General features: G+C 42.2%; 1 protein-coding gene across 1 annotated transcript in view; it reads left to right on the plus strand.

Annotated features, from left to right (window-relative positions):
* Positions 1-24,904, plus strand: part of CCDC68 (coiled-coil domain containing 68) — a 123,715-nt gene that overhangs the window by 61,812 nt on the left and 36,999 nt on the right. The window contains exons 3-8 of the mRNA XM_029579814.1: positions 6,182-6,322; positions 7,299-7,385; positions 10,923-11,069; positions 14,017-14,142; positions 22,447-22,575; positions 24,303-24,385. Of these exons, the coding sequence (XP_029435674.1) occupies positions 6,182-6,322; positions 7,299-7,385; positions 10,923-11,069; positions 14,017-14,142; positions 22,447-22,575; positions 24,303-24,385 (713 nt within the window). The remainder of the gene's footprint in view (positions 1-6,181; positions 6,323-7,298; positions 7,386-10,922; positions 11,070-14,016; positions 14,143-22,446; positions 22,576-24,302; positions 24,386-24,904) is intronic.

Here is a 24,904-nt window from a genome sequence, read left to right on the forward strand (position 1 = left end):
GATCCTGCCTTCCCTCCCTACTCCTGTGAGACTAATTGGGTGGGTTCCAGTCCCCTAGATTCCTATTAAAGGGAAGCCCCAACAGGAAGAAGGGCACATTTTTTTTCTTATCACCACTTTTTTGTAGAGGCAGTGACTTCCGGTATAACATCTCAAACCCCATATTGCTATAACATCTCGGTCACCATAGCGAGGAAGCCATGGGCCCAGTAGCAGAGGGGTATTAAATCTTCACTAAATTTACCTGAGTAAAAAGCGGCAGCTCCGAGGGCATTTTCAGGGTTAACTTTAGTCAAATTGCTATCCTAGAATTGCCCAGATAATTTGATCTGGCTAACATCATCTGGGTATGTTTAGCAGCACTTTTACCTGTATAAGTGCTGCTGAATATGTATCTGGGTGTATCTGGGTGACTTACTTACTCATTGAGTCTTTGAATAGTAACATTGAGTCTTTGAATAGTAACATTACTCATTGAGTCTTTGAATAGTAACATTCTTATTATTTGTTAGATTTTAAAAGATCATGATATGCTTGTATATCCTGTAGAATACACATGCAATATAGAAGATTCAGCATGCAACAGTCTTCTGACACTGGATACTTCTTTCACATTGTGTCATTTCATTTGTGAAACTATAGAGGGTTAACCATGTAGTGACAGAGTAGTAGCAGCAAGACCCCTAAGGTAGTGCATCTGGGCCATGGAAGGTAGGTATATGACAGCAAGGTCCCTAAGGTGGTATATAAGGGACATGGCAGGTAAACAGAGTGGTAGCAGCAAGGCCCTAACTTGGTATATCTGGGGCATTGCATGTAGGCAAAGCAGTAGCAGTAAGACCCCTAAAGTTGTACATCTGTGGCATGGCAATTAGGCAGAGCAGTAGTGGTAAAAACCCTAAGGTGGTGCATCTGGAGCATGGCAGGTAGGTAGAGCAATAGCAGTAAGACCTCTAAGGTGGTATATGAGGGGCATGGCAGTTAGGCATGTGGCAACAACACTCCCAAGATGGTACATCAGGGTATGGCAGGTAGGCAGAGATCTCTAAGATGGTATATGAGAGGGGTATGGAATGTAGGCAGTGGCAGCAAAACCCTAAGATGGTGCATCAGGTTCTTGGCAGGTAGGCAGAGTGGTAGCTGCAAGATTCGTATGCTGGTGTATTTAGGGACTGGCAGGCTGGCAGAGTGGCAGCAAGACCTTCAAGATGCTTTCAGTTATCTTGCCACTCACATGGCAATTCAGGAAACCCAAGCAAAGGCAGATTGATTTTCAAAAAGACCAGCTTTTCCACCAACCTTGAGGGACATGAGCTCATAATGTACTCTGTCATTGAGAAGACATGTTCATTGGACATGCTGGTTGGTGGACTTGAAAGATAACACCGAGCCACCTTGGCTACATTTGACCAGAGTGAGGACTTGTGTGAAACATGCCAGCAAATCTGTGTCCATCTTCTCAATGGGCCCTGTGAGATAGCCTGTCACAGAAATTTGAGGTGGGATATTCTTTGCTGGATTGGACAGGGTCTCTCTTGCCAGCTGCTTTAGATGTGGCCTTTGTCAGGAGAGATGGTTATCTGTGGGCAACATAACTTTGGCATGTTGAGGTAGGGAAGGAATTGGTACCTGACAGAGCGCTGCTCTTACTTGCACTACTATCTGAGGTGGCTAGTCTTTCCTGTGCTACATCACCACACCTTAGCTACAAGCATCTCCTTCATGAAGGTGAGATGCTGGGACTGGAAGGTAAGGCTTCCTTTCACCCATGGATGACAAAGTATAAAAAGCCTTTATGTATTGTTTTTATTCAGAGGTTTCAGACTCTCTTGTACCTACAGCTGCAAGGAGTCCAGAAACTTGACACACCTCTGCTTCCCTTCCCTCTTGCTCATGGAAGCCTTCCTAGCATTTCCTCCAGAATATTTACTGTAGGTATGAACCCACTTAGACTGCTGCTTCAGACACTCAGATCCTCCATGCATCTTGAATACTTCAAGATTTATACTAGTTGCCTCATCACTCTACAGTCATGGTGCAGTGCACACCTATGTCTGACTCCAGAGATGGATCATGAATGCGTGTCTTCTGCTCCACTAACCTCTACAGCATCATATAGGAGAAATTCCAGTGGGTGCTAACATCTTGAATCAGATGCTTGTAAGGCATCTCAAATTTTTCCTACTTCTCATTGAAAAACTGCCCTATCTTCATGCTTCGATGGAAGTGCCCTGCTATTTTCCTACATCACACTGCCAGGTCCTTCAGGAATGGATTCCTGTCATAATTGGTCGCCAGCCTCAGGGCATCCTTTACTACCAGGTACAGCAAGCGTGCAAAGCAACAGATACCCAGATAGCTCCCATTTTCTATTGCCAATACCATTTTTTGACCACTGTCTGCCTCAAAGAAATTGCTTGAAGACCTGCCACTCTGATATAATTGTTTCCTTCACCATCATTCTTCTGGCTTAAAGAATATTCAATGAGATATAGGGACTATACATCAACTGGATGTGATCAAAGCCCACCTGCATCCTGAGGCTCTGTCCTTGCTAGAGATGCTGCCAGCCCCTGCCTCAGCTAGGTCCCACCAGTGTGCCTGCACTCACCACCCTCAGTATCATAACCTTTATCCCCCAATCATTGAAGTAGAGGCTAAAACACTACTATTACTCCCAAATTTTCTTCAACTACTAAGTCTTCAAGTTTTGATTTGTGGAATCCTAGACAAGATTCTTCCTCAGAATCAGTGTCAAAAACATTGACTTTATTGCCTGAGAAGCAGTAACCAATATAGAGGAATGTGCAGCTGGTTTTGACTGTTGTACTTCTGCTGCCCCAGTCTACTGTCTGTCTTGAATGGCTGACTTTTCCCTCTGCTCCTTTTCCCTCTGCTCCAAGCATGAGGGAGAGGAACAGATGATGGTGGCTTATGCTCTCCAAATTTAAATTTCTTCTGCCTTGTTACCTTCAACTCATGCCACTTTGTCGCCAAAAATGCCTCTCTTTAATTTTGAGGACAAACTGACTATTTTATCACTGCTACTATGTTGGGGCTGCCTTTGCACCACTTGTTTTCACCCTGCCAACATCCTCTCTTCTCCCTTTTCCTGACATAATGGAATTTGTTCAAGTGCACTGCCTATGGAGGGTTTAGATGTTAAAAATGTATTTAGTGATATTATTACTGTGTAAAGGGTAGCGTGGGTGTGAGCTCTTTGTGTTGCAGTGTAGTTGATGCAGCCTCATAAGCAAACCTACGAGGCCTATGCAGTTAGCTGATAAACACACCTTGTAGAGGGACAGACTGGAACTTCACCTATACCAGCCACCTCCTCCACAGGTTGAGCTCTTGGGTTCTGGTGACTGGCAGGTATAAGATGGGTCCTAGGATAGTGGCAATAGCAAGAGTCCAGTGGCATGCCATGATCAAGGCAGGAAGCAAACTAACAGAGTTGGAAGTAGGCCAAGATTGAGGTAGGCAGAAGACAAGGGTGGTGAGGTCCTGGCAAGAGGACAGGGCCAGATGGCAGGCAATCATGGTCAAGTCCAAACAAGACGTTAGATCCAGGCAGCAAGAAATCGTGGTCAGGTCCAAACAAGAGGTCAAGTTCTGGAGATTTGGGCCAAGGGGAGAAAAGACACACAGAAAAGACAAGACAAGCTAGAGAGATAAGGCTGGGCGAGGACGCAGCAAGGCTGGAAGAAACAAGAACACAAAAATAACACTCACTGATGGCCAGGGCACATCAGGGGACCTGTTGTTGAGGCATTGGGTCAGTGTTCTAGGGAACCTTTTATACAAGGAGCCAGTGACATCATCAAAGGATATCACATGGACGTTTCCCACCACGGCCCCTTTAAGTGTGAGCATACGCTGAGCATAAACACCTATGAGGCCTCATTGAAGAGGAAGATGACAATGGTGTGCCGACAGCATCCAGACTATATCAGATGGTGGCATCGGGAAAAATTGAAGCAGCTTATGGGGCTGACTTGTGAGCTGCAAATCTTAACATACTTTACCACCACTCACAGTATATAGAACTGTGTCACACACACACAGACACATATACAGTGTATGTGTATTGTGCTGTGTGTTCTAGTGTTAACTAACTCTACACATACAACTGTTAAACACTAATGAGCCAATTTTAAAAAGGCCAGGCACATTTTTAAATGGGTAAATCCAGGTACATGCACAAGTACCGGGCCCTGAAAAAGGGGCGGGCTGGGGAGCAGGATCTGGGTGGGGAGGAGAAAGGCAGGATGGAGGCTGGCCGGGACAGCGGCTATTAGCTGCTGACCTGGGGAAGTACGCACCAGCAGCCAGGCAGCACGCGGAAACTAATTCTGCTCCGGAGGAGCAGTAAGTGATAAAATTTTAAAAATGTCAGGTAGCTAGGTAGGAGTTAGGGGTCAGGATGGAGAGGGGAAAGGGAAGGAAGGTTAGGCAGGAGGTAGGGAACTTCCCTCCCAGTCTGCTCTGTAATTGGAGCAAACGGGGAGGGAACTAGGAGAGGCCTGATTGCGTTGCTGTGCATATTACTTGAAAATTCACCCCCACCCCCACGCATGCTGCCCGCACATGCGTGCACAGATTTTAAAATCCAGTGAGCATGTGTGCGCAGTGATCAGATTTTATAATGTGTGAGCTAGCGCACACATGTTATTAAATTGGCATATCTATGTGCATGCGCTGGGAACCGCATGCACATGGATGGCCACACACTGCTTTGAAAATCGACCCCCTAAGAGCACCAAAAATATTTGCAACTGGTATGACTCTTCTCTTCAGTCTGAGGGTACATTGGCTGCTCACCTCATTGGTGACCAAACAGAAAAAGTCACTATTACTAGCAATGCTACAACTGCCGTCAACAGTGCACTGCCTCTTTTTCTGGCACAGTTAGAATGAGAACACTGCAGCACAGAAAAGATCGAAAGCAACTATAAGCCAGTGCCAAATTAAAAACTTTTAAAGCTTTTTTTTAAACTGACAGCTTCTCAGCACAGGTGCTGTATTTCCCTAATAACTACTAGAGAAAATATAAGGCTTTTTGCACATGCTTAGAGTTTAGAGTGGGATGACAGTGTAATTTGATGCAAATAACAGTTATAGGCTATTTTGGAAAAATGCCTCCCTACGATTTGTTTTTTGTATGGTTTCTATGCCAACTTGTCCTGCCTTGGCTCTAATACAGCTCTAAACAAACAACACAACAGGGAGTCAATATTTCTTTGCCGAATTCTGATGACCAGTATATTTTCTGTGGGTGATAACCACTCCTTTGGTTATAATTCAATTGGTGAATAAGTACCGTTTTTGATCTGTATGCAGCTACTTAAATAGCTAAATATTTTTGTTTATTTTCTATGCAGATTAAAACTCATCAAGTAAGCATTCTGGTTTCTTATAGAGTACTTGTACAAAAATAACAACTCTCCTGATGTAGATTCTGCTTTGGTAAATACAACATGTCATGGAACCTATCTTGCTTGACGCCATTGTTATCAAAATTGTTCATTTTCTAGTTGAGTCTCATGCCCGCTCGACACAGAGGCTTGTGTTTTTGATAGTCTAATACAGCTCTGACAAAGCAGTCAGGTCACAGAGGCAAGAGCTGATTGCTGTAATTGTCATTTTTTTCTCAGCAGTACCCAGCCCCAAACTTCAATGGACCATAGAAATGAAATGGGAAACATACATGAATGAGACAAAGATTATTCTTTCCGGGGAAGCCGCAAATGAAACAATTATGGACTCATGTGTCAAGTTTTACCCATTCATTTCAAATTAATGCTATCCTTAGTACTATTTAAACCTAGGGCGTATAACTTTTGAAAACTAATCATTAGTATTAGTCCAATAAAAAGGTAGCACCTACACTTTTTTTTTGTTAATCTTTATTTCTATAAGCCTGGTTAAATAACTGCGCTTATTCTCATGTCATTATTGCTTAATTAGATTCTTTTCTTGTTTCATATCACCACATTGATATGGAAGGATGTGACATTTTATTTTATAGATTGTAAACCATTGTATATTTTTCATTAACCACTAACGAAGACAAATTAAAATATTGCAGTGTGCGCAGAGCAAAGTTGGTCGAGCCATGTGTTTGTTATATTTCTTTTGCATCAGTAAAGGAAAATAAAGTTGTCTCTCTTATATACAGGAGCCCATACTGGAAATGACAACACTGCAACTAATCGAAAATGATGTTTTGGGAAAGAACAAACAGACAGATGAAAATCACATCCTTTTTTATGGATCGACTTCTGCCCAAATCACAGAAGAAACTGAATATGTTAAAAAGGTAGCAGAAACTGAAGAGGATTACACTCATGTCTTTTTCAAATTCTTTTTTGTGTTAATTCTCATTTCCTATAATGCTGAATTTTAATAAGTAAGCACTAGACCTTGTAACATTAAAAAAGGATGAGATCTCTTCAACTGGATGATTTAGTACATAGTATTGTGGTAGAAATACAAGGCAACTGCAAACTTTCCAAGGTAGTTTGAGATGTATTCAACAAAGATTTTTGCATAAGCATAGAATGGTTATGAGCCTGTTTTGGAGGCCATTTTAGATGAGATTTTCCAAGCTATAATGAAGGCTAAAACTTTCAGATGCCATTCCAGTGTTCACTGTGAAAGTAATAACTTCCACTCTTCTCTTGTATTGTTATGGAAAGGAATTGCAGAAAATGTGCAGATTAATTAAAGTTGTATATTGAGGTTCACAGTTCATGACAACTGGGCCAGCTAAGGGCATTGCTGAATTTTTGGAGGCCTTTTGGGACTAGACATGACTAAATACCTTAAGACCTTGAAATAGTGTATTTTTCAAGTTTCACATCATTAAAATTCACAAATCAATGTTAACATTCATTGATGGTGATATAATTGGATTATAATTAGCATTCTTGATTATCCTGAAAACCAGCTCTCTGATTGCCAATAGAGAGAAAAACTTCATAATTTACTGAGGAAAAATCATTGAAATTCTCACAACCAAAATTTTCTAACTGTTGACTTGATACATTGCAGTAAATATCTCCAATTTACTGGTTGACTTGCCTTGTCAGGTCCTAGGTTAATTGAAATCTGCAAATAAATAAATAGGATTTCTGCTTATTGAAAAATACTGCAATGCTTTTTTGTTTGTATTTATAGCATAAGGGGAATAATTGTTGACATCAGCAAGCAAAAAGAGAAAGAGAAGGAAAAGCAAAATGAAATTTAGAAAATGTAAAAAAATTGTATAATAGCAATATTATTTTTCCCCATAGATTCGAACTACATTAAAGAAGATTCGAAAACAGATATTTAAAGAGGACATAGAAAAAAGGATCACAAATTACAAACCAAGTGCAAAGGTGTTAAGTGCTCACCACGAAAACAGTATCTTTCCTTCAATCAAGACCTTGTACATTCTGTCTTTACTTAGATCCCTGAGGGCACATTATGCTTGTCATTGTCAACATATCTCTGTTTTTCTCCTATTCTTCTCTTCTTCCTTCCCCTTTCAGCTACAGACATCAATTTCAATCATAGGCAACTATCACCCAATCTGAATGTTTCAACCTGTTACTCTTTCAACTCTAACCCCCTTCTTCCTGCCTCTTCTTTCCCTTTCTCATGTTCCTTGTGGAATGCCCACTTCATTTCCAATAAGCTTGCCTACATTTCTTACCTCTTTCTCTCTCATTGCGAGACTTGGCTTTCCTCTGAGAACTCTCCTTCTGATGCTGCTCTCTGCATTGGAAATTATTATTTCTCCCATTTTCCATAGGCTGTGTCAGCGGTGTTGGCCCCAAATTATTGGAGAACACATAACACTTTAGGGAATTTTTATCACATGCAGTAGGAATGTTGGTATGTTAAATGGTTCTAGAAAGAGAAATTCTTTCAGTTCTCTGAATTATTTAATATCTCAATGAAATTAAATCCTAAACTGCTTTTGTTGTATGTAATAGAAGATGAAGAGATACTGGGTACATTTCAAAATTTGATTTTACAACTAAGACTATCCGCCAAATGGTTACTAGCTAGAAACTCAACGCACAATTAAACTCTGGAATTTGTTGCCAGAGGATGTGGTTAGTGCAGTTAGTATAGCTGTGTTTAAAAAAGGATTGGATAAGTTCTTGGAGGAGAAGTCCATTACCTGCTATTAAATTCACTTAGAGAATAGCCACTGCCATTAGCAATGGTAACATGGAATAAGCTTAGTTTTTGGGTACTTGCCAGGTTCTTATGGCCTGGATTGGCCACTGTTGGAAACAGGATGCTGGGCTTGATGGACCCTTGGTCTGACCCAGTATGGCATTTTCTTATGTTCTTAAACTGGAAAACCTTTCCCCCTTCCCCCACCATCACCACGGCTGGACGCCCATCCAGTACTGGAACCCATGCTGGGTCCTGGGGAAAGGGCCCTAAAACCAGTTTCTGGAAAAATATTGACATTGGGTATTGAAACATGAATGATAATCTCCAGCCCATCAAAGTCTAGGCCCCAACAGACAAGTGCTCCATACTCTGATGCCTTGTCTGCTAGATGGGTGAGGTACAGGTTCATGTCCCTAATTTACCAGTTGGGTTCAGACTCAGAATATTTTTGGGGGTATGGCTACAGATCAAAGGACTTCTCTGACCAACAGGTCTTTCCTAGGACCCCTTCTCCTCTGCAAATAATGCCCTCCTGGGGACCTCTCCTTTGCCAATTTTATGAAGAGAATGGTGGATTCCATCCATTTACATTGCAAAAGGAGGAAGAGTTCACAGGGCTAAGATGCTTGACATCCTTCAGTTTGTGGAACCCCCAAATAATATTGAGCCAGTGCCTGTTCATGAGATTATTCAGGAAGAACAGATGTACTTAAAAATGGGGAAAGCATTTCTTATTTTCCAGCAGGTGTTCGCCTGAGCTCCAGTGATCAACAAATGGTGTGGTGTAATGTAAGAGTGAGTGCAAAAATGTCCGAGTCATGGATTTCAATGGCATTGACTTTGTTCTATCCTGCTAGCACCTTCGTAAGGTTCTCCTCTTTTTAAACAATCTATGTGAAGTAGAACAGTTTGCTAAACTAATAGAACAAGGAACCTTTATATTAGGAAAATCAATAAAAGGAGGAGGAAAAAGACACTGATATAGTATTTAAAGGAGTGCTGCAGATAGTGCAGAACTGGACTGTGAGGATACTGAAGAGAATTCAGCATTAAGATCACAACACCCCAGTCATATGTTTATTAAATTGGCTGCTGACCAGCAAGAGAATTAAATTTAAAATCCTGATTTCAGTGCATAAAACTTTGAGTGGAGGAACCCCTATATGTGTGAGGAAGCCCTGAAAAACGTTCCAGTACCAGTATTTTCCCTTCACTCTGGAGTCCATTACCCTTTATCTGAGAAGTGCTCCTTCAAGGGAGTCCAGAATGTTGCTATTTCTAACTGACTCTATAGCAGGATGCTTCATTCTATAGGTTTTGAGTTTTCTGCCTACAGAAAACCATTACATAGTGGGTTAATTTCCTGAGCTTCATCAGAAGACTCCCATTTTTAAAATTAAGAACTAAGATGGTAACTTTCAAACAGCTATGTGGGTGTATGTGTACGTGCATATGCTGGCTCACAACCAGAGACATGACCATCTTATAACATAAACGCATATATGTGTGTATGATATAAAAATTGGCTGTATGCACATATTTATTTATTTAATTATTTATTTATTTAAATGCTTTTCTAAACCAAAGTTTAGCTAGCTGCCTTCACTCCGGTTTACAGATATAACAACTTAGTACATTTTTTCAACAATTGATACAAACAGGGTATAACTGGAATCAAATCGGGTAATGATCATCAAATTGGTTGAACTTATGTAATTAATATCAGCTTTAGGGTGGGTTAATTTACATGTGGGCACAATTTTATATGGATATGCAAATGCCAGCTCTACCGCCTAAGTGGGGTGGGAGATTTTATCAGAAACACGTGCCGACACAATAGCCATTTTTCCCAGTTCGCTCCCAGTTTACCTAGTTAACAGATTAGATTTCCTAACCTCCCCCCTGTTTATTTAAAATTTTTATATACCGCACTTTCAAATAGGTTTGATCAGGGCGCTTGGCAATATCACATTCACAATGTTAGCCTCCCTTTTTACCTTTTTAACCCTGTCACTTAAAACCCTGCTGACTCATCTAGTACTTTTTATTTTAATACTTTCACACCATCCATATCAGAGTGCGTATGTTATAAAATCACCGCATCCACGTGAACGAGCTGGCATACGTGTGCACAAGCGTGGGTCTTAAAATTCATCTCTTACTGTTCCACAAAAGTGTGACTCTCTACTACTGTGAATTTTGGTTTTGTGGCTCTTGATGTGTGAAAGGCTTGCCCTCCTAGCACTAGTTCTATGCTGTCTGCCAGTCAGATCAACCAACCAGGCAGACCCAGCTGACTCCCTAACTTGTAGCCCTGCCAGACCAACCCAGCTACCAAGCTTTTCCCTGTCGTCCTTACTCTTGAGTTGTACCCGGCTGGTCCCAGCCTGGCTATCTTCATAGCCTGCTGAATTACTAAGTCTTGCTTAATCTATTTTTCTTTTTTTAACTTTATTTCTTAAATCTATAAGACAAACAAATCAAATTAATATTTGTATACAGAAACATATTGGGAAAGCAATACAAAGAAAACTACATTTATAATTCAACATATAAATAGACATGTGATTTCCAAGTTTAGGGATTTATAATGTTTTTCTTTGTATTGTTTTCCAATAAGTTTCTGTACATAACGATTAATTTGCTTTGTATATCTTTCAAAATGTAATAAATAGAAGGTTTTTTAAAAAAAAAACAACTTTATCTCTCATTCACTTTTCTTTTTTTTTTTTTGTGAATTCCAGGATTCCTTCCAGACATCCCAAGATGAAACTGTGGCAGAGGCAGAAAAGTCCTTTCAAAACCGATACCATCGGATTGTTGAGAAGATGAAAGACAAAGAACTACAGCTATTATCAATTAACAAAGAAAACCAAGCACTACAAATTAAGGTGCTCAAATTTCTATGGTTTTAGTAATTCAACAGATTATATTGTTATAAATATGCACTTGCAATGATTTTAACAGCGCAGAGAACAAAGAAGAGTAAAATAACTGGTTCTTATTCTGAAAACACTGAAACTTTTGCAGCAAGAAATTTAGATGGTAAATGGAGACAATTCTTGGTGCACAGATCAGAAGATGACACGATGCTCATTCTGTGGCGCACCACTGACTCAGCAGATTTGGCACTGAAGAAGGAAGGGGCTCATACATAGCCCGCTCTTCCTCTCACTTTTAAGATTGTGCACAGTCAGGCCGATACAGAAAGGTGCGCTCAGCTGAGCGCACCGTTTAGCCCCCGTTTGGCCATGCATTTTGACGCGCTATTATTACTCCTTATACTGTAAGGAGTAATAACGTGTGGAAAACGTGCAGCCAACCCCTCCCGAAACTAATAGCGCTCACCACATGAAAATGAATGTTGATTAGTCTATTACTTATTCCCTCTGAATACTGAAAAATACTGCTTTTCTGTACACCCTGCATCTTAATGTCAGTGATATGTCAGAGGCACCAAAAATTAAAAAAAAAAAAATATATTGCCCGCTGGTCAGCGGGTTTGAAAACAGCCGCTCAATTCTGCCGGCGCCCGCTCTCCCGACATTCAGCCAGGCACCTCTCCTGGGCGCGCAATTTCTGTTTTCAAATTAGGCCGGGCGCTAATAAGGAGACGCTAGGGACAATAGCGCGTTCCTAGCACCTCCTTATTAGTGGAAGAGTCAGCTGTCGGCTTAATTTTTATCGGAGTCTGTTTTCAAACCCGCTGACAGCCACTGGTTCGGAAAACGTACCCCGGCAAAATTGAGCATCCATTTTCAAACCTGCTAACAGCCGACTCTTCCTCTAATAAGGAGGCGCTAGGGATGCGCTGTTGTCCCTAGCGCCTCCTTATTAGCTCCTGGCCTAATTTGAATAGAGAATTGCGTGCCCAGGAGAGGTGCCTGGGCGCACGTCGGGAGAGCGGGCGCTCAACTCGGAGCAGCGGCTCTCCCGCACTTTTTATTAAATCGGCAGATTTTTTTTTTTAATTTTATTTTAACTTTTTGATGCCTCCAACTTAATATCGCTATGATATTAAGTCAGAGGGTGTACAGGAAAGCAGTTTGTTCTGCTTTTCTGTACACTTTTCCCGGTGCTTTGTAAGTTAACACCTGCTCTTGGGGACTCCATATACATTATTGCGTCAACTTTTGTATCTTAATTATGTCTTTATCTGTGATTTATTTGTTTTCATAGGCAGGCTTATCTTTAGATTTAAAAACATCCAAATTGTTAATTCCTCTTCTCCATCCCCCCCCCCCCGCCAACAAAATACACACACACACTGCTGATATGAACCTGTCACCTCTCCTGGGTCACAAAATTAAGGGCCTTTAGGAGAAAGAAATTTCTACGGTTTAGAAATACCAGTGACTTTTCCCTTTACATTTCAGTGATTAGGAAAACATATCCATTTAATCTTTGCATAGGAACAAATTGCAACCCATTATATCTCAGATCCCTAGCATGGAAGCTGCTATTTTGTAAAAGGTAGAAAGAAAATAATGGTTGCTACTAGAGATGTGAATCGTGTGATCGATTGTCTTAATGATCGATTTCGGCTGGGGGGGGGGAGGGAATCGGATCGTCGCAATTTTGTTTTTTAAAATATCGTGTAAATCGTAAATCAGGGGAGGGCGGGAAAACCGGCACACTAAAACAACCCTAAAACCCACCCCAACCCTTTAAAATAAATCCCCCACCCTCCCGAACCCACCCAAAATGTCTTAAATTACCTGGGGTCCAGTGGGGGGGTCCCGGTGTGATGTTCCACTTTCGGGCCACGGGTTGATAGAAATGGCGGCGGCGCTACCTTTGCCCTGTGGGCAAAGGTAGCGCCGCCGCCATTTTGGTTCCTGTCCCCCGACGTCACGAGCGTAGGAGATCGCTCCCGGACCCCCGCTGGACCCCCAGGGACCTTTGGCCAGCTTGGGGGGGCCTCCTGACCCCCACAAGACTTGCCAAAAGTCCAGCGGGGGTCCGGGAATGACCTCCTGCACTCAAATCGTGTTGCCATAATGCAAAATGGCCATACGGCCGGCGCCATTTTGCAATACTCGTTGCAAAATGGCGCCGGCCGTATGGCCATTTTGCATTACAGCAACACGATTCGAGTGCAGGAGGTTGTTCCCGGATCCTTTCTGGACTTTTGGCAAGTCTTGTGGGGGTCAGGAGGCCCCCCCCAAGCTGGCCAAAAGTCCCTGGAGGTCCAGCGGGGGTCCGGGAACGATCTCCTACGCTCGTGACGTCGGGGGACAGGAACCAAAATGGCGCCGGCGCTACCTTTGCCCTGTCATATGACAGGGCAAAGGTAGCGCCGGTGCCATTTCTATCAACGCACCCGTGGCCCGAGAGTGGAACATCACACCGGGACCCCCCACTGGACCCCAGGTAATTTAAGACATTTTGGGGGGGTTCGGGAGGGTGGGGGATTTATTTTAAAGGGTCGGGGTGGATTTTAGGGTTGTTTTAGTGTGCCGGTTTTCCCGCCCTCCCCCTTCCCCTCCCCTTCCCCTGATTTACGATTTTTGATGATAAATCGGGGGAATTCCTATTATATATCGCCTTTAACGATTTTTGATGATTTAAAATATATCGGACGATATTTTAAATCGTCAAAAAACGATTCACATCCCTAGTTGCTACAATATTTTTTCAAGCAGGAAAAACTAACTGTCTTGGAAATGCATTTTATAGAAGGAAACCTCAGATAAGAAAGCAGCAACTGCAGTCATCAAATTATGGAAGTAAAGGAGTACAGCTATATTTAGTATTTTTGTATTGTAATCAGATGGTGCTCTGTCATTTCTAAAGTGCTGTCAATTTTCTGAAATGTATTGCCATGTTCTCTTCTAGTTAGAGGCGACTCGAGAAGCCGGGGCAGAAGCTTTACGAACCGCTACACGAAAATTGTACGACAGCTACCGCAAACGGTCAGATGAACTCAAGAAGCAGCAACAAGATGAGAAACTCATAATACAGGTAACATGAAAGGTCTTTAGTGGATCAGCTGGAAATGTTATACTTTTTAACCGTGTATTTGAGCTGGGTATCACGTTTTAGCATGATGACCTAAACAGCTGAGGTCAAGAAAAAAGGTAATTTTGTGAAGCATGTTAATAAGACTGGTAAGAGGCAGCTCATGACTTAACAATATAATCAATATATATTAATTTATCCTCTGAGATAACAGACTGAATCTGATTTTATATTAGTATTTTCTTATTGAAATATGTTTGCAGGGGCTACTTGGTTTCCATAGATGATTTATTTATTAGATTTTTTTTTTTAACAGTCTGCTTTTTGTCATTTCAAAGCAGATTACATTCAGGAACTGTAGTTATTTCTCTATCCCCAGAGGGCTCACAATCTAAGTTTGTACCTGAGAGTAAAGTGACTTGCCCAAGGTCACAAGGAGCAGCAGTGGGATTTGAACCCTGGTCTCCCTGCTTTAGGATGAGGCTACTTCCCAACACCCATTTAGCACAGACTTCATTGTAGTCAGGCCTGGATCTTTTCAGATGAGGGTTTGATGGTGACCAAAACTATGTTCTGGTCCTGTTTGACGTGTCAGATTAATCTGATACCCTCAACCACGAAATTTTATCTTGGTTGAGTGATTTTGGCTTTTTAGACCCCGTCTTGAGCTGGTTTTTATCTTATCTTAGCGAACGCTAATAACAGTTGAAAATTAGCTTGACGATATCCTCATGGCATACAGTTGATATGTCACCAATGTGCAAGTTACTGTGTGGACTACATGCTGGTTATTGGCGGTATGCGCATGATATACAGTTTTTATCTTGGCCATGGCAATATGGGCCTCAACGTTTAGCATGTTTTCCATCTGTCTGTCATCTGTTCAAAAGTGGTTATTCCACAACAAACTAGCCCTCACTGTACAGAAAGTAAAGGTGATTATTTTGAACAGATTTCCATCTAGAAATAGGCCTTCTGTTTTCAATTTTGAGGGTTTGATATACCTATTATTAACCATATGAATAATTTAAGTGTCATGCTAGAATTGGATCTATCATTACAGGCCCATGTTAATTTTGTAGTTAAAACTTCCTTTTTTAAAATTGCAGATGTCACATTAGTTAAAGCTATTAATAGACTTCAACCTATCCTCACCAGCTGAGACAATTTGAATGTCATCTGCATAAAAATATGTCCTTAAATCAAGATTTAGAAAAAGGCTTTCCATTGGTTGTAGAAAATTGTTATATAAGAGTGGCAATAGCAGGGATCCTTGAGAAACTCTACATTTATGTTCTACTGAGGCCAAAAGATTACCCTTCGCAGATATCTTAGCTTTATGATAGGAAAGAAGCAATCCAACATAATGCAGAGTCACCCAAATTTATTTTCCTTGAATGATTTTCCAGCATGTCCCATTTAATCTGAACAGCTACTAAATCTTTAACAGTTGCTATATTAACCAACTTCACATAGTCCATCTGCTGTTCTAATTTGGCAGTCTTGTCACATATGACGAAGTGGACTCTGTCCTCTAAAGCTCATGCTTTAATAAATTAGTTATTCTATAAGGTGCCACTCGACTTCTGTCATTTTTGCTCCACCAGACTAACACGGCTATCCCTCTGAAGACTTGTCACAGGTCACAGCCTTGCCTTGCACAACCTGCTGACAGCTCCTTGGCACGGACTGCTCAGAGACAGGCATTTACACTAAAAGAGCTTTATGTCGTGTTTCAGCATTCCCACTTTGCAATTTCTCTCTCGCGACAGCAGAATCACCCCGGAATGGTACCTTACAAGTAAGGTTTATGCCAGCCCAATTTCCTAGGAACTTATAACATTAAATTTCCCTTTTAGGCCCAGCCGGTGTAGCTGTATCCCTCAGAGGTGTGTTACTGTCCCCTTTAATAATGTTAGCCTGCAGGAACAGGCAGGGCACAGTGTGGGTGTTCAAAAATAAATTTTACTTGGATGTAGCAGAATAAAAATAGTATATACACTATCGAAGGCCCTAACCTTCCGTTCTGGACCTGGGGCTGTACCATTAGACATCCTCAGGGAGAGGATGACACCAAGGAGATGACTAAGTTGCAACTATTTCAGTGAAGTAATTTTGATATGGACTAAAAAGTTAAGGAACACTTTTTTTGCACTTTATTTTATTGCATGCGAAAATTTAAAAAAAACTGGGATCAGAAATGACTTCATAGATTCTTGATAACAATTTTCCCACTGCTCTTATAATTAACAGTCCTACAAAACCTTTTGATAAACTAAAAGAGTATATTGTAGCGTAGGGATTAGTTTGATATATTATTACAGAAAAACACAGCAAGTGATCCTATAATGGATTTTTTTTTTTAACACACAAAAGGGAAACAAACTGCAATCCATTTGCCCTGGTAATCAAGCCACAGAATGTAGCCATGCAGACTGCTAAATAGCTCTGCGGCGATACTTATTTATTTATTTATTTATAACTTTTCTATACCGAAGTTCAAATAACTGAGTTAATTATCACTCCGGTTTACATTGCAACCATAAAACAGTGACAAAGTTGTCTTACATAGAACAAGGGGAGAGAAAAACTTGGATACAGCTTAAGCATGGGGAGTAACGTGTCAAAACTGGTAAGAACTAGGGGTGTGCATTCGGATTGACCGCATTAGTAAAACGCAACTCATATTATTTTTTTACTTAAAAAATTGATTCGACATAAACGATCGGATTTCCCACATATCGAACATAGATATGTTCGATATGTGGGAAATCGCGATTGTTGAGCCAAAATAAAAATATAAACCCCCTCACCCTCCTTAATCCCCCCCCCCCCCGACTTACCACAACTCCCTGGTGATGGAGCGAGGAGTGAGGACGCCATTTCTGCAATCCTTGGCGAGAAGCATGTGACGTTGGCGGCACGTCGAGTGACGCCGGCGTCACGTGATTCCCGGCTCGTTCGCGCCGGACGGCTCGTTCGGCCCAAAAAGAACTTTTGGCCAGCTTGAGGGGGTCAGGAGGCCCCCCCAAGCTGGCCAAAAGTTCTTTTTGGGCCGAACGAGCCGTCCGGCGCGAACTTGCCGGGAATCACGTGACGTCACGTCTGAGTGACGCGGCGCCACGTGATTCCCGGCGAGTTCGCGCCGGACGGCTCGTTCGGCCCAAAAAGAACTTTTGGCCAGCTTGGGGGGGTCAGGAGGCCCCCCCAAGCTGGCCAAAAGTTCTTTTTGGGCCGAACGAGCCGTCTGGCGCGAACGAGCCGGGAATCACGTGACGCCGCGTCACTCGACGTGCCACCGACGTCACATGCTTCTCGCCAAGGATTGCAGAAATGACGTCCTCACTCCTCGCTCGATCACCAGGGAGTTGTGGTAAGTCGGGGGGGGGGGGATTAAGGAGGGTGAGGGGGTTTAAATTTTTTTTTTTGCACATATGTACATATACCCAACTCATTGGATTTTTTTTATGTCCATATTGGCCGCAAGTGGGACCCCCTTTCGGACATAAAAAATATGAACATAAAATTTTGCTCTGCACATCCCTAGTAAGAACTGATAAGAGTTGGCTTTTTGGGGTAACAGGGTATTCCGAGGGAGGGGGTAGGAATGAGGGATTGGAAGGGGGTTGGAAGGTGGGGGGGGGGAGGGTAGCGGAGGGTTACCATAGATTTAATGAAACTAATATACATATAGGGGCGGATTTTAAAAGCCCTGCTCGTGTAAATCCACCCGGATTTATGCGAGCAGGGCCTTGCGCGCCTATTTTCCATAGGCCTGCCGGCGCGTGCAGAGCCCCGGGACTCGCGTAAGTCCCGGGGGTTTTTCGAGGGGGGGCATGTCAGGGGCGGGGCCGATCGGCGCGGCATTTCGGGGGCGGGCCTGGGGGCGTGGTTTCGGCCCGGGGTGGTCCGGGGCGTGGCCGCGCCCTCCGGAACCGCACCCACGTCGCATCTCGGCGCGCTAGCGGCCCGCTGGCGCGCAGGGATTTACTTCTCCCTCCGGGAGGCGTAAATCCCCCGACAAAGGTGGGGGGGGTTTAGATAGGGGAAGGGAGGGGAAGGTGAGGGGAGGGCGAAAGCGAGTTCCCTCCGAGGCCGCTCTGATTTCGGAGCAGCCTTGGAGGGAACAGAGGCAGGCTGCGCGGCTCGGCGCGCGCCGGCTACACGAAATCGGCAGCCTTCGTGCGCCGATCCTGGATTTTAGCAGATACACGCGGCTACGCGCGTATCTACTAAAATCCAGTGTACTTTTGTTTGCGCCTGGTGCGCCAACAAAAGTACGCGAAGGCGCACTTTTTAAAAATCTACCCCATATTAAATAGCTTAGGCAGCGGAAGAAAAAGTGCTTAGGCATCTGAGCAAGAACTAAATATGAGCAGATCACAGAGAAACTCCTTTTCCTGTGCCTTTGTGATCAAGAAAACAGGGAAGTTAATCCGCACATTTTACCTCGTCAGCAAGAGCTTACTTGAAGACCTCTGATCCAGGCAGCTGGAGGAGGAGAGAGCGAAAGAGGAGGGAAGCACAGGATGGAGAAAAAATTCCTCAAACAAATTACTTATGCTCAAAATTGACTTAAAGCCTCAAAATAATGTAGTGCTTCTATTTTTTTGCAACCTTGTAGGGTCATTCATCAAAATGTGTTATGGCTTTAACGCACGTGATAACGTGTTAACATATCCGATAATCATGTTACCGCACAGTGCGAATGTACATTTTTTGAAGGGGCGGGATTAATTAAAATGAGGGGCAATATTGCACTCTGTGATAGCACAGCGCATGCTATTGCATGGTTTTAACTACTCCTTTTTCCCTGGCTTTAAGCTGTGCAATATGCCCGAAAGAGAGACTCTGGGGAGGCCTTCACTATATTCAACTATTTATATCACTATCCCCGAGATTCATCAATAGCGCCAGCGCTAAGAAAAAGGGGCATGTTTAGGGAAATTTGGGAGTTACCACACCACGCAGTACGTTACCACTTTGCATCAGTATTATCACACTGCACAGTAAGGGCTGGATTTTAAATCACCTATGCGTGCTGAGCCAATTTTCAAAGGCCCGGTCATGCGTGTAAGTCCTGAGGTTAGTGAAAGGGGCGGTCCAGGGAGCGGGGCAGGGCTAGAGGCACCCGGCACAGTGGCCATTTGCTGCTGTGCCGAGGGATCACGTGCTGGCAGGGTGCTGGTGCGCGCAACTTGCTCCTGCTCAGGAGCAGGCGCAAAAGGTAAGTTAACAATTTTGGGGGGATTTAAGATAGGGGGAGGGCAAGAGAAATCAGGCTAGGGGGTTGGGAAGTTCCCTCCCAGTCCACCCCCTTGCGTGTGCCGACCCTGCATTTTATACATGTGCATGCACATGGATGCATGCGTAATGTTTTAAAATCTACCCCTAAGTTTATCCCACAGTGCAATAAACTCTACTTTTCACATCCAGGAGAGAGAGAGAAAGAGAGAGAGAATGAATCTACAAAGCCCTTGTAGTAGTTACTTATTTATATCTCTATAGGAGGCCCACCTAGTATCTCGAGGTGAGGTTTAGGTAGTAGTGTAGGGGTTAGGGGCCACTTTGACATGCAAAGTGAGATGTACAAACAGAACAGTACACTTGGGAAGATTTGATGTCCTTTGGAGTGAGGAAACTCACACAATGATGAGATGAGGTGTTGGTGATGGTTTAGGGGCCATAGGAACAGCACAGTACACCTCAGTGAATGTCATTTGGAGTGAGGAAAGTCTCACGGAGATTTCAACTATGTTCTCTCACCCTTGCTTGATAGTACCTTGTTATAGATTCCATTAAGCTAGAGTGAGAGAACATAGTTGAAATCTCAACTTTGTGAGACTTTCCTCACTCCAAATGACATTCACTGAGGTGTACTGTGCTGTTCGTATGTCTTACTCTGCATGTAAAACTGGACCCTAAATCCTAAACCATCACCAACTCCTCACCTCGAGCTATTAGTTGGCCCTCTTATAGAGATATAACTAGTTGAGTAGTATAAAGGCCTTCTAAATAGTCTCTCTCTCTCTCTCTGCATTTCATGAGGTGTGAAAACTTTACTGCTCCCCACAATACTACCTATGTTAGCATGCTAATTCTAAAATTGCCATAAAGAAGACCCTTTTTCTTACAACGGGCGTTGGTTATTCATGAAACAGCCTAATTCCACTGCAGTTTACACTTTGGAAGAGTCCAGCTCAGCTCATAAGCGCACCCAATAAAATTCACAATTACAAATAAGGAAAAATTCCAGTACAAATCAGGCAATAGGAGAAATGTTTATCATATTATTTTTGTATCTGCTACATTGCTCCCTGTGTGATCTTCCCATATCACATTACATTTTTCTGCATAAATTAGCCCTCTTTCTCTATATTTAATACTTTTTCTCCCCCATATTATGTGGATTTTTAAAGGGCCTTTGCGCGCCAAAAGTATGAGAGATGTGCACAATTTGGGTGGCACGCACCAAGCGGATTTTATAAGCCTCCCATGGATGTACGTATCTCCCGCTGCAGGCACCAGTGAAACATTTCTAAAAAGGGGTAGAGTGTGGGTTTGGGAGTGTCGGGACTGGCCAAAAAACGTGTGCACACTTACATGCAGAGACGCATGCTATAAAATGGATGTGTCTCTGGACGCGAGTTGGCATACGTGCATACATGTGCGCCCGAGTAGCTGTTTCAAAGTTATCCTCTCTAGTAGCATGTAATTAATTGTAGAATTAATTCCAGAGAAGTTGCCTGCTGGCTCCAGCTTTGTCCGATGGGATTGATCCAGTCCAGAGTTTATACCGTAGCATGCAGGGGCTTGTCGTTTTGATTTCCCTATTGCATAACCTAAGAAAATTAAGACTCCAAGTCCCCGCGTGCAATGGCATAAACCCTGGGCTGGATCAATCCCGTCTGACAAATCTGGACCTAACTGGCAACCCTTATTCTAGATCAATGACAACACCACTTTGGAGTATTGATTTGAAGATAGATATTAAGGGACAGATGATGAAACTACCCATGGTCTGGCAAACCCCCAATAAACAAAGCAAAATTACATGGAATGTTTTGATTTTATTATTGCTCCCCCTCCCCCCCCCGAAAAAAAAAAAAAAAAAGAACTTGCACAAATGTGTGCCTGCTTTTTTGTGTGGGTATGTTTTTTAAGGCAAACCAAAGCACTTAGGTTTAGATATCCAAAACTACTGTGTGTAGTTTGCCTCCCTTGAACTAACCCCACCTCAGGAGTGCCTATAGAAATATGTGGGTTAAAAGTAGCTGTGGTGTTGACATATGCATGGATGCTTACCCACGCAGAGGCTGGGCAATAATCAAACAGCCCATTTACACTGAGGACATGAATAAAAGCCAAGGCCTGTTTGATTATTACCCAACCTTTAAAACAGGTAAAAGTATGCACGTATGTCAACAACCCAGGTACTTTTACCCATGTTTTTCTTTAGGCTTTCCTGGGGCAGGTTTAGGTCAGGAGAGAGAACTTCATGCAGAGTTTTGGATGTTTAAAACTACACAAAAAAGCAGATGCATATTTGTAAGTGTACTTTGGATAAGAGAAAAATGAAAGCAAAGCTACCCTTGTAGTTTTGCTTTAATTATTGTGGCTAACCCTATGGGGCAGATTTTAAAAGCCCTAAGCGCGCCGGGCCTGTTTTCAAAAGGCCCGGCCGCGCGCATAAGTCCCGGGGCTTGAAAAAATGGGTGGGGCAGGGGCGTGGCCAGAGGCCTCTGGGCCGGGGGATTGCGCGTTGGCACTTAGCCAGCGCGCACGTGTTGTGCCTGCCTCTGGCAGGTGTAATTTCGACAACAAAGGTAAGGTTGGGTTTTTTTTTCGGACTGGGGGCGGGACAGGTAGGGGAAGGTGGGAGGGGGAACGGGGAAAGCCAGCTCGGCGCGCGCACGTTGCACTAGTGTGCACCCCCCTTGTGCGTGTCATTCCCTGATTTTAAACATGCGTGCAGCTGTGCACGCATGTTATGAAATCGGGCATACATTTGTGCACGCTGGGTAGCATAGGTTTTAAAATCTGCCCCTATGGGTATAAACTACCTATGAACTTTTGCTAGACTGTGCGGTTTGAATATTACCTACTCCTGCATTGCAATCACAATATTGTATGAATCCATAATAATTTTTAAAGGAAGAGTTTATTTGGGAAGTTCTTTTGTCCTTTAGCAGCCATCTGTCTGAAAATGTATCTTCTCTGTTTTCCATTTCTTAAATATTTGTATTAGTTATTTTTTACTGATTGGCAGCTTTTGTGCATTTTATGCATTTTTTTTTTTAATTTAAGACTTATAATATGGAACAAGAAGAGAGGTTCAAGCAAAGTATTGAAAACATAAACAAAGTAGCCGACAGACTCCAAGAAAAACATAGTCGTATCCTAGACCTGGAGAGGTTGGTACAAAGGATGGAAAAGGTAGGTTCATCAATAGTTATCCAGTTAAATGCACTGTCTGAAAATTGCCCACCCTTTGCCTACGTCAAAGTCCACACTGGAATCTCAGCCCCTTGCATACTTTTACCAGCGGGCTCAGAGTGACAACGGGCATCGGTTTTCATTTTCAAAACAACCATTTTCCATGGGAAAAGTGCCTGCAGATCCTCTGTGGGTCCGTTTTCCTTAGGCAGTTTTCAAAGACAAGGTACGCTTTGAAAACTGTTGAAAAACTTGTGTAAAAGGATCTGCAGATTTTGGGGCCGACGTGAGTAGTTATAAAAATTGCCTCATATGTTTGCACTTCGTGTGTATCTACTGAAGTCGTGTTTAAAAAGAAAAAAAGAATAACATTAATGCATGCGCGCCGGCCAATGAATGCACTTACTACTCGAACAGGGGCTGCATCCTTGAAATTGTATAGTTTTCGGTGTGGCTATCTCTATTTGGCTGTTGAGTTTTTTTTGCCATGTGACATTGCATATTCTATGTTGCTGATAGCTGAACGTCTAGTGCCAGCAAACTTTATTTGTTATGCCTTGTTTTTCTGGTTGCAAACCTCTGTTTTGAAAATTACAATAAAAACGTCTTTAAATATGAGCAGCCAGATTCAACTGGCATGAAGTGCCTGTATGAAAATTTGTAAAAAACTCATGTATTTTTTTCTCATTCAAGGAAGCCAATGTGCTATTCAATAAAAATACAGAATATCAGATGTAATAAAACAAATGAACAGAAAAATTCCACATAGTCCATTTTCATGCACAAACCTTGGTGTACATTAACTCAGATAACTTGCACTATTTGCCGTTTTAGCATGGAAAGCAAATTTTAAAAAATATTTTTCGTTTCCAAATAGTTTTACACTTGTACAGCATCTCATTACTTTAGCACATAGCAACATTATTCACCAAATTTGATTCAGTATCGATTTCACAAAATGAACTACACATTAATGAGAGATAAAGTTTTTGCAGAATTTCCTGTGGAAAAATGTCTTGCTATTTTTCTACCAAGTTTATTAGCATGTAAGTCCCAGCTGAAAAACAGCACATGTTAAATCAACCATAATTCATGAATAGAGGTGTGCAGGCGAAAACAGGTTCTTTCATTCAATGGGATTGATTTTCATTTTTGTTAATGTTTTCCCTTTTTTTTTTTTTTTTTTTTTATATTTTGGAAAGAGTGAGCACAATTTCTGAATAGTGTGCATTATTTGAAAAATAATGTGCACTGTTTATGAATAGTACACACCATTCAGAAATAGTGCACAGTAAAATAAAGGAAGAAAAAGCATAACATTTTTTTGTTTATTTCCATCATTTTGTTTTGAATGCACATCCCTCTGTTGAATATATCGGCCTCAGTGTATTAGCAGTGATTATGCCTGAGGCAGTACTAGGCACTGTTAAATAAATTCACTTGCTTATCATTTAGAGAGACTAGACTTAGGAGAAGTGTAAGGAAGCATTTCATCATTAAAAGGGTGTCGGATGCATTGAATAGTTTCTTAATGGAGTAGGTAATGCAAGCATGACAATATGGGACAGGCATAGGGGGTACTTAGTGATGAGAAGTTAGAGAACAAGTAGGGTCTGTGGAACTGCAATAGAAAGTGAGGACTCTGCACTTGTTCTCACTGCTATTATAGTCTTTATTTGTATATGTTCATGAATTACTAATTATTTAATTTTTTTCTCTTTATGTAGGAGAGGAGAACATTGTTAGACAAGAAAGAATCAGTTGAAAAGGAGATTATACAGAGGATGGCAAACTCTGAAAATCCTGAAAGGTCAGTTAGTATTTGTTCACTTTCGTACCAGAGTACTCAAAATGGTGTACAGGATTATCAAACAATTTACATCCATGATACACAGTAAATAAACATGACACACCAAACCAAATGGAAAGAGGCATGGACAAGGTACAGGATTACTGAATAAGTGAGAACAATGGAAGTACGAGGTTACCAGATGATTTATGTAATACATGGTCCATAAGCATAATCCATCTTATATAACAAGGCATAAATACATGGAGTACCAAAGACCTGAAGGAAAAAGCAGTGGAGTAGGGGGCCAGATTGTTGGCATGAGGGAAGACAGAGTTATGAGCTAGTGTTATAGCTTACTAGAAACAACCATGGGTATGTATGTTCCTGGCTAAGAAGGAAAGGGTTCATATAAGAGTTAGGTCTTTAGCATATGGTGGAATGTCTGTATGTCAGTGGTCAATCTGTCCTTTGCTAGGAGGGTGTTCCAGAGCCGCCTGTTGAACACAGAGACGGTACACTAGGGGTTCTTTAGGAGCA

The sequence above is a fragment of the Rhinatrema bivittatum genome, chromosome 1, assembly GCF_901001135.1.
Source record: "Rhinatrema bivittatum chromosome 1, aRhiBiv1.1, whole genome shotgun sequence".
Classification (NCBI taxonomy): Eukaryota; Metazoa; Chordata; class Amphibia; order Gymnophiona; family Rhinatrematidae; genus Rhinatrema; species Rhinatrema bivittatum.